General features: G+C 36.1%; 1 protein-coding gene across 3 annotated transcripts; it reads right to left on the bottom strand.

Moving 5' to 3' along the window:
• Positions 1-7,678: 7,678 nt before the first annotated feature.
• On the bottom strand, positions 7,679-10,862 carry LOC145167720 (phosphatidylglycerophosphate phosphatase PTPMT2-like). Of its 3 annotated transcripts, XM_079086958.1 has the most exons (6): positions 10,653-10,861; positions 10,042-10,287; positions 9,751-9,873; positions 9,326-9,419; positions 8,349-8,431; positions 7,679-8,262 (listed from the first exon to the last, which is right to left on the bottom strand). In XM_079086958.1, the coding sequence occupies exons 2-6, from the start codon at positions 10,252-10,254 to the stop codon at positions 7,885-7,887; spliced, it is 891 nt and encodes a 296-aa protein (XP_078943084.1). In that variant the 5' UTR covers positions 10,255-10,287; positions 10,653-10,861; the 3' UTR covers positions 7,679-7,884. The 3 variants fall into 3 exon arrangements, with proteins under 3 accessions (XP_078943084.1, XP_078943083.1, XP_078943085.1); XM_079086957.1 differs by having other exon boundaries at positions 10,042-10,860; XM_079086959.1 differs by lacking the exon at positions 9,751-9,873 and having other exon boundaries at positions 10,042-10,862.
• Between the last annotated feature and the right edge of the window lie 3,628 nt (positions 10,863-14,490).

Below are 14,490 nucleotides of genomic sequence, written 5' to 3'. Positions count from 1 at the left end.
ACAAGGAAAATGACTTTTTCCTCAAATAAAACGTTTATGAACTCACCAACTTAATTGTTGACACTTTTCAAAACTACTTGTATTCTCAGGAAATCAGTGAAACAGGAAATCAACAGCATTTTGAGGATGGAACGTTAAATCGTCAAACAGTCCATTTTGTCATCATAATGTAATTGATTTTGAAACATGTAAACATATACTATGGTGTAACATTTTCAATTATATTTATGATGGTTGTATTTACTTTGAGCACTATTATACTCATTGTTGTGATACTATAGATGAAGTCCTCCACCCCCGGAGGTTTCCGCCATCCTTGGTTTGGGGGTGCGACAGAAACACTTGACGCCTGTTTAGTATCGTCAGACGAAGTTGTAGCTAGCAACCACAGGCGGGAAATATCGACCCGCTTAAATCTTTCCATACATAATAGATCTACACCAAAGTTCTTTATTTTAAATCTATGCCATGTGCACAGATTTACAGTATAAGACCCCTCGTGGAATAACAGTTATAACTCAGATGATTTTGATTCTAAGTACGAAAAACACCCCATCATAAAACTCCTATTTCACCAATTTCGTAAATTTTCTCACACATACACACACGAGATCTAACCCCCAAACACCATGACCCATCGCTTAGGAAATGCTCCTAGCTCATAAGGCTTTTAGAAACAAACATAACTCACACAGAATGTCCCGTGCGTGTGATGGAACCTAACAATATGTCTAGGAATCCTAATCCAAAACTCTCCGATATAAGACTTTAGAATACTTATAATTTTTTGGTGTTTATGAATGATTTTGTTTTAAGTCTTTTAGTATTTGAGATTCGTAAGAGTTGATATATTTTCAAATCTTATTATCTGTCATTACAAAATTCGGGCAGCCTAATGGCTATTTTTATAACATTTTCCAGTTTTCAACTAACGTGAAAACCAATGGTTTCCATAATATTCGATAAGTCGCATAATTGATATGATATATAATTTATTAGCTAATAATTCCTAAAATCCGAGAATCAATTATGTTATCATATATGACGAATTTCGTATTACAACTAAAATTATTTATATTTTTATAATCATTATAAAAATGAAATATATCATTTACTTAAAATCATTTCTACATGATTATCAGGAGTATAATAATATATAAGAATTGATTTTTGGTATATTTTCAATTAATTATTATATATTTGTCTAATTTTCGTTTATCAACCGTTTAAGGCAATGTACATTACTTTTGTGCATAATCATGTTGAATAACATATTTGGTCATATGTATAATGTCCTTTCCTTCTTTCTCAACATATTCGTGCATATATATATGACGAGTATTACAGTTTATGATTCGTCGTATAACTTATATCTTTATATCAATCTACTTGAAATCTTGTAATTTTTATTAATATCAATTAATATATCACAACAAAGTGTAATTATGTCAATTATAGCATTCTACTATAACTTATACAATTGATTGATGATTTAAACATTTTAGATTGTTATTTCATAAACTTTTGACCAATAATAAAGTATGATGCTATTTTGTGTATAAAACTTGAGAATCATCAAAACTTTAATAGACACTCGTGTATTCTCCCCCAAATATTAAAACTATAAAAGAGGGGCTGTAGAAACTCACATTCGATGCGGGATATCGATCCCGGTTTGTTTGGTAAAGCTTTTCGTGAATAACCACAAAGTAACCGTTCTTGGACTTTAAAACATTTATGGGTTTGTTTTCTAATATTTTAAACTAAAGAGAATTGTTTTTGTAATGATTTAAATCAAAAGGGCTTATTTTAAATCCTATAAAACTAATGAAGGGTTGATTTGTAATTTATCTAACACAAGGGGCCGATTTTGATCAAATATTACCAATGAGGGGTTATTTTAAGGAAAAAACAACACAACTATTTGTAACAGAGGTGTTGTTTTGGTTAAAATCTATAATTAGAGGGATTGATTGTGACATATTCATCAATGTAAAAAGGTCGCGTCTTCTTCACATCACAGATCGGGAATAGGGAACGGGCGAACGCACGTTAGGGCAAAAACGAAGGCAGAAATCAAAGAGTTATGGCTTCGATTCTCGTCTGGCAGATCAAGGGTCGATCAGTTCTTGGCTGATCATTGGGTGAAAAAGAAAGTGCCATCGGTGCTTGGCTGTCGACGGGAGAAAAACGAAAGAAGAGAACAGAAAGAAGCTGCTGGCAGATCGGTTCGAGCAAGGAGAAACATTCGAGACTGGTGATCTTCTGGGTCTCATTGTACTCGTCGTGGCAGCAAATTGAGGAAAGTAGGAGGAAGCAGATGCGACAGTTGGTGGTGAGGGGTGATTGGGTTGGTTTTCTCAGCAATCACAAGTGTTTGGCAGATCCGGTCAACAAGGGGAAGAAGATGACAAAGAGGGATGTTGCCCCACTCGATCTCGCCGAAATCTATAACCACTCCGGTGGTTTCTTGGCAGAAAACAAAGGAGAAGGAAAAGAGAAGAGGTTGTTGGCCTCTTTTTGATATTGACAGCCACGATCAAAGGACATGAAAAGAGAAGGAAGGTGGTTGGTTGTTCGATGTTAATGGGAAAACAAGGAGGAGGGGTCGTTGCCCTCATTCCGGTAATCGGAGGCAGTCACTCCCGAAGATGAAGAAAGAAGGAAAAGCTTAAGCTGATTTTTCTGTATTCTTGTTTCCTCACATCCATCAGATCCAATAATTATATATCAAGTATTTGGTGAATTATTGAAGTAAAGGGGAGAATTTCATATATGCCCCTCTTAAACTTCAAAACACATTCAAGGATTCTCCTCTCAGAAGCTTCTCAGATTCTCCAAGACTCTCACTGATTCGAGTATGGATCCTATGCTTTCAGTAGTACGGGCCCAATACTACCTTCCACACCTATCTATACTTTCCTCAGTAATCCTCCCGAATCCTCCAAGTTACTTCCCCAGACTGATGCACCCAAGTCTCACTAAACGTCACTACTAACCCACTGAAGCATATCCTAGGCTTTCCTAGGTTCCCAAACCCACCCAATCCTCAGCTACTGAAAGATTCCCCATAATTTCAACTAGCTACCTCATGAATATAGCCACATGCAACAGAGATCAGATAATCTTTCGAGTAAAAGACTCAATCCTAGAACGGTTAGAATCAGACGAGAGCTGTGCAATAGGGCCAAGTCCATCACTCTGAGATTATCCATCATGTGCCACATGTGACTTATCATATTCACTTAGTAGCTAGCTCACATTGCTAAGAGTCCCAAAAAGCACAAAGCAAGCAGCATTCAGACAAATGGAAAAATCTAACCAACATACTACAATCAAACCATTCTATCCACACATACAATTCATAATCAGGTAACTCCTGTCACTAATATCATCCTAGGCTTACCCTAGGGCAATCTCCGACCCATGAACTATCATAGAACATTCGGCCCACATACCACAACCCATGTTGTCCACGTCCACCCTTACTGTCGGCTGCTTTATGCATGCAAATTATATACAGAACAGGATATAAGGCCAAATACATTATTCTAAGGCTATAAGATCCTAGCCGTATACAACTTTTAAAGCATACACTTAGCAGTTACCAATACCAATAATCATTCTCATTCTAGCATGGCATCCAGTATCTCCAAGGCTACAAGCATCACATATCAGGCCAATCTGTCGCTGACTACGCAGCACTAGCATGCAAGTCTACCAGCTCATACAACATATAAAGGCATCTCTCCTAGCCCTAACTAGCATGCGATTCACAGATCCATTAATCAGGTCATAACAGATAAGATATATGGGTATTCTGGGAAAATTACTTGAGCTCAGCTGATTGCATGCACCACACCCTTTCTTATCTTAGAAAACTTTCCTTGAAAACATTTTCCTTTTGAAAACTTTACAGATCCTCAGTTTGAGTTCAGACACACCCGAAAATATGTCCAAATCCCTCAAACCAAGGCTCTGATACCAACTTGTAACGACCCAAAAATTCAAGGGTAAAATTTTCATTTTTATTATAGTCAAAACCAGATATCTTTTAATCTAAGTATTCGAAAACATTGCTAATTAAAAACATTTATCAAAGTTCATCCCAAAATCACATAATGCGGAAAAGAAGGGTGTGTGCGTTGCGATCAAGTTGAGCCCTTCCTTTCCAAAACAATGATACATGAAACCATAAACAAAACTGTAAGCACGAAGCTTAGTAAGTTCCCCAGAGCATACCCCACATAATCAACGTAACCACATAATCCATATTAGCTATAACAGCTACATAAACCATATCAATCACATAAGACATGCATATAAACATATAAGGATGTTGTGGGCTCGTCCCCAGGGTCTTACTCCAGGATGCCATGGGCTCCCCACATGGTCTTACACCTAAGTGTCATGGGCTCTCCCATAATCTTCAATAGGAAAGCCATGGGCTCTCCACACGGTCTTACATCCGGGTGTCATGGGCTCTCCCATGGTCTTTAGTAGGAAAGCTATGGGCTCTCCACATGGTCTTACATCCAGGTACCATGGGCTCTCCCATGGTCTTCCATACAAGCATACCACATATACAACTAGCATACTTCCTAACACATAACCAACTATCATGTCTCATGATATAACTTCAGCTAGTGTACCACATATCATAAAATGGGTCGGCCTTGGTGCCTTCGACCCATTTGTATGGTGAGGAGACTCACCTCGAATGCAGAAGCTTCCCGAATGACATCCTTAGTTGCTGCCCCGCCAGCTTCTCGAGCTGCCAATACGAATCAATATGCCCAATTAGCAATTGGGTTCCATACTATAATCCTTAATCCATACATGGGGTAAAATGACCATTCTACCCCTAACCCAATATGATCCAAAACTGAGGCCCCAGCCCAATACTATACTGTCTATAACTCTATCAATGGACCTAATCCGAGAAAGACTAATACCAAAAAGGCCTAAAATATTGAATGGTCAACCCTAGTCAACTCCTAGTCAAAGTCAAAGTCAACATTTTGGTTGACTCAACTCGCCGAGTTGGTCCATCAACTCGTCGAGTCCTATGAACCATAAATCCTGAAATCGCGATCCAACTCGTTAAGTCCTTCCTCAGACTCGTCGAGTTCTTCCCTATAGCAGAATCGAGACTTTTCACTATAACTCGTTGAGTCCTTCCTTGAACTCGTCGACCCAACTCGCTGAGTTGAATGAACAACTCATTGAGTCCCTCTAAGTCTAAATCCATTCGGTCACTTTCAGTCAAGTTCAATGCTTCTAAACCATAGATCTGGTCCCCTAAAGCTGATATCTTACATAAAGTTGCTAACTTTCCTTCCATGCATGGCCTTTTGGAGCTTAAAAGGCCAAAATGACACCTTAAAGCTTGCATGGGGCTTCCATGACTATAAAGTTTGCACCTTTTCGCCATGAAACCCCTTCTAGACCTCAGATATGAAAGAGTAATCACTTGGGATGTCCAAGTTTCAAAAGCTAACATTCTTGGACCAAAAACCCCCCATGAAAGTAAAATGAAGAGATCTAAGAAATCATTGAGCAAGTTTGAGACTTGCTTACCCGAAAATGCTGAGAATGGGAAGGTGTTTTTGGATCTAAGAGCCTCTTCTTGAATCCCCAAGCTTCTCCTTCTCCCACAAGCTTCAATGCACACAAACTCACTAAAAATGGCTAACGCACTCTCACAATGCATTAGGGTTTGGATCTTGGAGGCTGGAAATGAGGCCAAAACCCTAGAGTTAAGTTGTTTAAATAGGGTGCAAAATCCCGGATTTAGGGTTTCCCAAACCCAGTCCAACTCGTCGAGTTGGTTTCTAATCCCGCGTCCCAAATGATTCCTACTCATCTAGTTTTCCTCCCTGAACTCGACGAGTTGCCCTTTTTAATGAAGTTTATTTTTCTTTTATAAGTCTTCTAGATTCCGGGTGTTACAATCTTCTTACATTGTTTCTATTTGTTACCCTCTCAAGGTGACATTTGTTTGTGCTTGTAATCCTATAAAAGTCCTTTGCTACCCTTTTTTTTTATCATATGTTGTATTTGCTAGTATTGGGTCTATGTGTTTTCGCTAGTATCTTTTTTATGTCTTATTGCTACATTTTGCTTAGATTGTTGAGCAAAAGTACAATGTATACCTGTTTACCCTTAACCATCTTTAATTATAGTTGTATTCCTTTTTACCTTATATTTCCCTTTATTTATTATTACTATTCTATATGCTTGTTTGTGGACTAATGCTCAATATGCAAGTGTTCTTTGTCCGAGAAACTAACTGTTTATCTTTTCTTTTTCCTTTTCGTTCTTTTTTTTCGTTTGTCGGATGTGTTCTTTGGAGATAGCATTGGTTGCCCACAATCTTACCTACATCGTATCTCATTCTAATGGGATTTGTGGTTTTGTTATTGTTACTGTTATTAATTACTACTACTAATAATAATAATAATAATAATAATAATAATAATAATAATTAAAGCGATTCACCCATCGCCATCCCATACGTGTATCACGCAATGAGGCTAAATGGATTAAGGGCCTTATGGATTCTATGGTTTAACCTAGGGGTGAGCAAAAACCGCACCGCAACTAAAATTAACCGCAAAAACCGCAACTGATAAACCGCAACCGCAATAAAAACCGATGGTGAGGTTTTATGTTTTTCAAAAACCGCAAATTTACGGTGCAGTGCGGTTATTAGTTTTCAAAAACCGCAAAAAAACCGCACCGCACCGCATATATTATATACTAATTTTTTATTAATTATTAATATATTAAATATTAAAAATAAAACAAGTTTCATGGATGAAAGATGTATAAAATACTAGAAGACAAAAGTGTTGGTTTTTTGTTATGTTTAACTTTGAAAAATTGTGAAATTAAACAATTTTAAGATATTTATTGTTAATTAATATTGATTTGACGTTTTTAAGAAATAAATTGTTTGTGATTTAAGTTAATTGTCTTACACTTTATGGTTTTTTTATTACTACAAGTAATATATTTGAACTTTTAAAACTGTTTGAGCTCTAAACTGTGGTTAAAAACCACAAACTAACCGCACCAAATCCATGCGGTTAATAACCGCAACAAAAAAAAAAAAAAAAAAAAAATCGCACCGCAAAAATAACCGCAGCAAACGGTTTTGAAAATGGATTAACCGCATTTGCGGTTAGTGGTGAGGTTTTGGCTAATAACTGCACCGAACTGCACTGCGCTCACCCCTAGTTTAACCATTGCCTTGACTCTCGATGTATTGTGATCATGACTCTATCTACCAACTTAAATGTTTAAGGTATAGATGGCATATCATAACCAAAAACAAGTTTAAGTTTTACCTCTTAACATAGTTTTAGAGGCATCTTAGGAACAAACTTGCTACAAACTTTGCCTACACCATCTAGAGATGTATCCGAAAATAAATAAATAGTCGTAATTTCTTTTTTAAAAAGTATGACCATATACACATGTTCATTGGGATCGCATAGGTATTAGCCATTAGGTAGTGTTTGCTTATTAAGCCGAAGAAATCATAGGAATCATGGCATAAATCCAAAAGGTGTAATTCAATCGATTTCTTCTACATACGATGATATAAAAAACTATCCTCTCTTGTGAGGATTAAATCTTGTAGTGAACTATGTGTTCCAACCATCTTTAACCATTGTTAATAAACATGAAGATATATATTTTAAGACCAACTAATCAACATACATATAGACCCACACAAGCCATTTGTTTCATTCGACTTTTAACTTACACTTTCGCCTATTCGGCTTTATATTATTATTCCTTTACACCTAACAAAGACACCAACACTCTCCATATACACACTTACAAATTCGTAACACTTCATCTTCTTCACCTCTTTCACAACCTGCAACATGAAACCATGTTCAATGAACACGGCTCATGGTATCGAACCCACAAGCACGAAAGCCGAGCCATGGCAGCCTGACTATGACTAACAAATTGTGCCCTACAAAGTTCGGCCAATATTTTGTTACCAAAATACCCCTCTTTGTACCCTTCAAGATCCGATTTCTTTACCAAAACCATGGATGCATCATCAAATGGTTCAAACTCGGATTTGGATTCGGATTCGGATTGGGATTCGTTTGTAATGTTTTTGTTTTTTTTATAGTAATCTTGAACGGCTTGCCATTGAGAGGAGGCTAAGCGGACCCTTGGTCGAATAGATTTGACGTATTCGTATGCAGTGTCGGGTGTCATGTGCTTGTGTTTTACCTGTTTGAAAGTAGAATGATGTAATAGAAAGAAATGGAATTGGATTTGGTGGCATTGGATTTGGAACTTTGAGGTTAAAAGTGTACCAAGTAACAAAGAACTACGGTTGTACTGCGACCCCGCCCCGCCTTACAATGAACGTATGTAGTTTTACCGGCAGATGCTTTCTCTTCATAAACCAAAAATAAATACATGAGAAAATTGCAAAATTGATCCCTGTTGTATTCCAAAAAGTGAAGTTTGAGTCCATTTTTTTCGTTCGCATGGTCAGACCAAAATTAAAACTTCCATGTAGATTTGGTCCCAATGGTATCCCAAAAAGTGCAGTCTGAGTCCTTTTATTTTAGACGACAATTAACTCTAGGGACCAAATCTACATGGAAGTTTCAATTTTGGGTTAACCATACGAACAAAAAAAAATGGACTCAAACTACACTTTTTGGGACACCAATTTTGCAATTTACTCAATTGATAAACATCGTACTAGAGAGGGACAATTTGGACGGATTTATGTAAAAATGGGTTGTTTGGGGTGGTACTTTAATGAGGATAGGTCAAACGGGTAAAATTAAAAAGCGAGAAATTGGATCATTATTTTAAGTGATAAATGCAAAGAATAGCAACGTACTTTCATTTATTAGTGTATTATAGCATCTTACTTTTATTTCTTTCTATTACATAATTGTATGTATTTTGAAAAATCTACATAACCAAACCGTAACATTGTAGTTTCAATATGTTTCTGATTAAAGCAATGCACTTTATAAAATCTACAAAACTATAGCAATATTCTTTAAATAATTTTCTTATTAGGGCATTATACTTTGAAAAGTCGATCCAATTATAGCAGTTAAGATGGTTTTGTATTTGAATGTGATTGTTATAATTGGGTAGATTTTTCGAAGTAAAATGTTGTAACTTGTAATAGAAAGAAATAAAAGTAAGATGCTATCATAAACAAATCACTAAAAGTACATTGCTATTTCTTGCATTTAACCCTTATTTTAATACTAGCTTTTTAATCGTATATAACATATTAATTGCTTACGATAAATGTACTTACCATGGATGAACTCAACGGCTTTGGAAATATCACCATCCGATGGAGCAAAAAGATAATCTCTTGTTGGAATCACCACATGATCAATTCCATGAGCCTACGAACATAACATATTAAAAATAAAAAAATGAATAAAAGAAAGACTCAACAACACAACAAATTTAATAATATGGATTAACAATTAAAAAAAATTACTCAAGGTGCTCAAATGGATCATTTAGTCTTGTACAATATTTAGCATGCATTGGACTTAGGTCTCAGAATCATGTTAATGGGACAAAAATTGCAATTTTTAATACACCCAAAGAAGATGGAACAAGAACTCCCTCTCCATATCACATCTATGCAAAAAGACATGAATGCCCTCCTCACATGCAATCCCACATTAATGAAAATAATGAATGGACATCATAAGCCTAAAAACTTACATGATACAATGATGTTGGAACTAAAGTCTCGTATGATTCATTAAGGGTAACCACACCACAAACACCAAGTTCCTTTAGGTGCAAAACATCAGTAGGAAAGGGTACAGCACCTAACAATATAAACTAATCATGAAATTATAGTTAGTAATTAGTATTCCTACAATCCAGTAAAACAATGAAGAATAAAGAGAAACAACAAAACTACAACTAGTTAACATTTGACCTTTCACAAACATAGCTAAATTCGACCATGGAATGAAAGAAGTAGTTGAAACTAGAGTGTAGTTATACCTGATCAACTCTATCCCACCAACGAAACTCGGTCTGAATCTTGTTCCTGACAACATTATACAACAGCGTTGGATAAAAAAGAGCACGAGCACCTGCTCCGACCAACACCCTTTTCGTATTTGAAGCCACCACCGCACCTTCGCCGGAAAATTCAGCAGAAAACTCCACATCCCCATCGCCATCAACGCCCTCTTTAAGTTCTTCAATATACATCTCTAGAAACGCAACGATTCACAAAAACCCCACCTACCCTTGAGAAAAGATCATCAATTTAGCGAAACTAATCAAAATCGAGCCCTAATAGTCATCTAACGGATACCCAATGCTTGATTTCAAGAACTACAAATATCAGAAGTTCTTCGGAGAATCGAAGACGAACCGATCAAGCACATACTCAAGCCAAGATTGCACATGTTTTTGAACAACATTTTTGCTTGGTCAAGAAATAAAAGGGGGAAATCGATATGAAACTCGTAAAAAACGGAATCAGGGATTGAAGTAAAGTAAATAAGATGCTGGCTACAAATACAATTTATGATTTTATTCAACGGCAAGCAAAGGTGAAACGATCAAATTGTAAGCGTTACAAACAAGGAAGGAGCTTTAATTGCCTTGTGGGGTGGATTTGATTTCTAGCAAGGTGAAAGAACCCTAAACGCCCTTCTCTCTCTCTAGGATTTCTGTCTGTTTCTTTCACTTCCAACAAACTTTTTAGGTAAAGTAGTGGGTGTATGATGAAGAGTGAAATTAGGGGAATTAGAAAAGAGGGGAAGAGATGAGTTCTTTGTAATTCCCCCGTTAATAGAAACTCGTCGTTTGTTGATAATGAAATTTAATCGTGTGTTAGATGATTGTAATTCTTTTAGCAAGTTAATCCTAGACAATTTTTTCCTAACGAAACAAATATCATTGTATTAAGGGAAATTAATAAATTTAATCATTTTATTTTTTAACGTGTATTTGAAAAAAATAACCCAAAAATTTTCTTTTTTGTAAAAATAATCACTTTGTTCGGAATTTGTTCTGGATCAAGAAAAAAAAAATTAATTAACTCCGGAATGACATTCCGGATTCTGGACCAACATTCCAGATTCTGAACTAAAATTTCAGATTTCGAAAAAAAAAAATCTTTGAAATTTCAAAAAATAAGTCTGGAATCCCAAGAACAATTCCGGAATTTTGAAAAAAATCGTTTTTTTACTTAAATTTAATAAAAATTAAAAAAAACATATTAATGTGAATTATATAAGATATTAGTTACATGAAATTAGATATTTTATTGAGAAACGGTAACATTATACATTTCGAAATGTAGCATTTCGAATCCCAATAAAAAAAACTCATGAATATGAACAGTACTCCGGAATTAGGCATTCTGGAAAAAGTTGTTTTTTTTTCAAAAACTAAAAAAAAATATGGTTATTTTACTTGAAAACCTCATTTATAATGGTTAATTTACTCAATTTCCCTTGTATTATTAGTTACAAACAGATGACGAGGAACATGTGGAACATGAGATAGATATATACTATATGCATGTGATATTTATATATTAATATACACCATGGTGTTTAAAATTAAAAAAAATATTTTAATATTTGATATAAGAAGGGTTTTGCTAAAGATATCGTCATATTGTGAGGTCGATGGAACATGGAGAACCCAAACATGCCTAAGATCATGTTGTTTGGACAAAATGGATGATGATCTCATTATGTTTGGTTTATTGATGTTGAACTGAATTTGTTATTAATAGTATCACCATAAACAAGAATGACTTTTTTCGGCAACGGGTGAATTTCACGAAGAGGATTGTGAAGCTAACATATTCAACTCCCATATTAACCACCCTGATACTCAACCTCAACATTGGAAAGACACCTTGGCATTCAGAGGACCACAAGCGAAGGTTTTTGCGTAAAAGACACAATATACAGAAGTTAGATTGTCGTGGAGCATCCTTAGTGACGGATCTAGGAATTTTGTCGATTAGGGGCATCCTTGTTAAACATTTGTATATTTAAAACATTTCAACCAAATTAACACTAAAAAAATTCTTCCAAAAATTCATTGGGGCATATGCCCCCATTGCTAAAGCACTAGATCCGCCTATAGGCATCTTTTTAATCACAATTAAAACAAGCAATCAGGAAAGTAGTTAAGGAGATATGCAGTTGTAAACCATGGTCTAATGTGCCACAAACATGGAGAAAAACGTGCCTCAAGACGAAGAAGTGGGTCTCATGTGGATCATGCATAAACAAACATATATGTTGAAGTGTATATGTCAAATCAAACCAAGTACCAAAGGGCCTTTGTCCTAGCGGTAAGGAGTATAACACCCAGTTTCCAAAACGGGTCGGTTTAGGGCATCAAGGAGTCAAACGAATGGTTTTTAGGTAAAACTGAGTGTCACGGCGTGAGCATAGGGAGGTCACGACGTGACAAGTGAATAAATGAGACACGGATCCAGCTGAGCTCACGACGTGACACTTAGGGTGTCACGACGTGAGAGTGATTGCAACTCAAGCCCTCTCCACGAATTTTTAGGGTTCTCTCCATATTTAAGGACCTTATCTCCTGATCTAGGGTCTCTTCTTCAGCATCCACTCCATTTAAACAAAACTCTAGCCTCATCTATGAGTTTTTGAGCTTTTGATGATTGTATGGGTGTCTTAAAGTAGAAGGGGTCACCTTTGGAGCATAGATCCAACTTGAAAGCTTCATTATCATCTTCTAGCAACCACTATGGACCTTTGTGACTATTCAAGCTTCATGCTTTTTGGTTTCTTGTTGATAGATCTAGAGTTTTATGCATTATGGTCCATGGTTAGAGGAGTTAGAGTGTTGGGATTCCATAAAGTTGGCAACTTTATGGGTCCTTAGAGTCCGTTGGTGATTATATGTGGTAGATCTTAAGTTTGGATGATGTTTAAGCTCATGCTTAAGGTTTTGACCTCCTTTTCTTCATAAATGACCTAATTTGAGCTCAAGTCTTGCATTGAACATGCAAGACCTTAAAGCGTCGATTTTTATGTCTTTTAGGGTTTAAGGAAGCTTAATGGAGGAGTTGGATTAGTGGCTTAATGGATTAAGGGCTTAACTTATCAAGTTGCCATTCAGATAGTTCTCACAACATGAGACGATGCATGTCACGTCGTGAGGATTGAAGGACCATGACTATTTTGTCTTTTATCTGGTCACGACGTGACCAAGAGAGTATCACATCGTGAAGAGCGGTTGACCTGTTGACCGTTGACTTTTTGACCTGTTTGACTTTGAGTCAAACTTGAAGGAATTGGGTCATTGATTAAAATTTTGCCATGTTTTTGTAATAGAAGGTTAGTTGGAGTAAGTAGTGTAGAAAGGGGATCGCGTCGCAGTGTTTCTGGGTTCTTCGATTTAGGTGAGTTTTCCTCACTGTACCCGTGGGTCGAAGGCACCAATGTCGGCCCACCAGATTTGGTTATATATATATATATATATATATATATATATATATGTATATGTATATGTATATCCTTGTGTATAGGATGTTGCTATGTTGTAGTGAACTTCTAGATGTATATAAATCCTTGTATGCTAGGATGTAGGAGTAGTAGTATATTGGTTAGAGTACCAGTAGGCTGGTTATCGTCTACTGGGACCCCCTAGGGGTTGTATATAGTCACATAGGATAGACTAAGAACTCTTGATCTAGTCTTTCTTTCCTGTTACTTGTTTGGTTGTGGCTCTAGAGTAGGATCATGTGTTCGGGTGTCTATCTCACATCTGGTTACATGTGGCTATCATGTTGGGTTTTGAGCACTATAACACTCCTATGGTGTACATGCAACCCTAAATGCTTTGGATCTATGTTTTCTCTAATTATACATGCATTTTCTTTTTCCAAAGCATTCTCCCTAGCTAGCATACAATTGAAGCTATATAATATAAAACTTAGTGTGGATGCTTACCTCTTGAGTAGGGTAGAGTTCTTGACCTTTGAAAGCTTGAGCACCCCAAGTATGATGCCTCTAATGGTTCACAAACACCAAATGCAAGAGGAGGCTTTAGAGAAAAGGCTATTTAGCATAAAATCAACTTCACTCTCTTAGAATGTATGTGGTGGCCGATTTTAGCTCTAGGGGTGAGTATTTATAATGTGGCAAATGCTAGGGTTACACTTTGTCAACCCTAATGACCTTTCATATACTTAGGCTCCATGGGTTAACCTCCATGGACAATCCATGGATTATCTCAATGGTTTCGCCCATCCTAAATAACTATGGATCATTAGCCCACATTATAAGAATGATTGATTTACACAATCAATCCCCACATATTTAATTAGTCTCTTTTGATCATAAAATTAATTCCAAACTAAATCTTGACCAATACTAATTAAATAATATGATTTCTCAATTAATATATTATACTTATAATATATTAATAAATCACAAATAACCT

Source organism: Lactuca virosa, chromosome 3, assembly GCF_052849685.1.
Source record: "Lactuca virosa cultivar CGN04683 chromosome 3, Lactuca_virosa_CGN04683_v6, whole genome shotgun sequence".
NCBI lineage: Eukaryota > Viridiplantae > Streptophyta > Magnoliopsida > Asterales > Asteraceae > Lactuca > Lactuca virosa.
This window is presented reverse-complemented; position numbering and strand designations above follow the sequence as displayed.

Bases quoted from the DNA above. Each gene is read 5' to 3' on its own strand.
- LOC145167720 (XM_079086958.1), bottom strand. From the start codon at position 10,254: ATGTATATTGAAGAACTTAAAGAGGGCGTTGATGGCGATGGGGATGTG. The intron at 9,874-10,041 runs GTATAACTACAC...TTTCATGATTAG, and splicing joins GGTGGGATAGAGTTGATCAG to TTTATATTGTTAGGTGCTGT. The intron at 9,420-9,750 runs GTAAGTTTTTAG...TTATGTTCGTAG, and splicing joins TTCCAACATCATTGTATCAT to GCTCATGGAATTGATCATGT.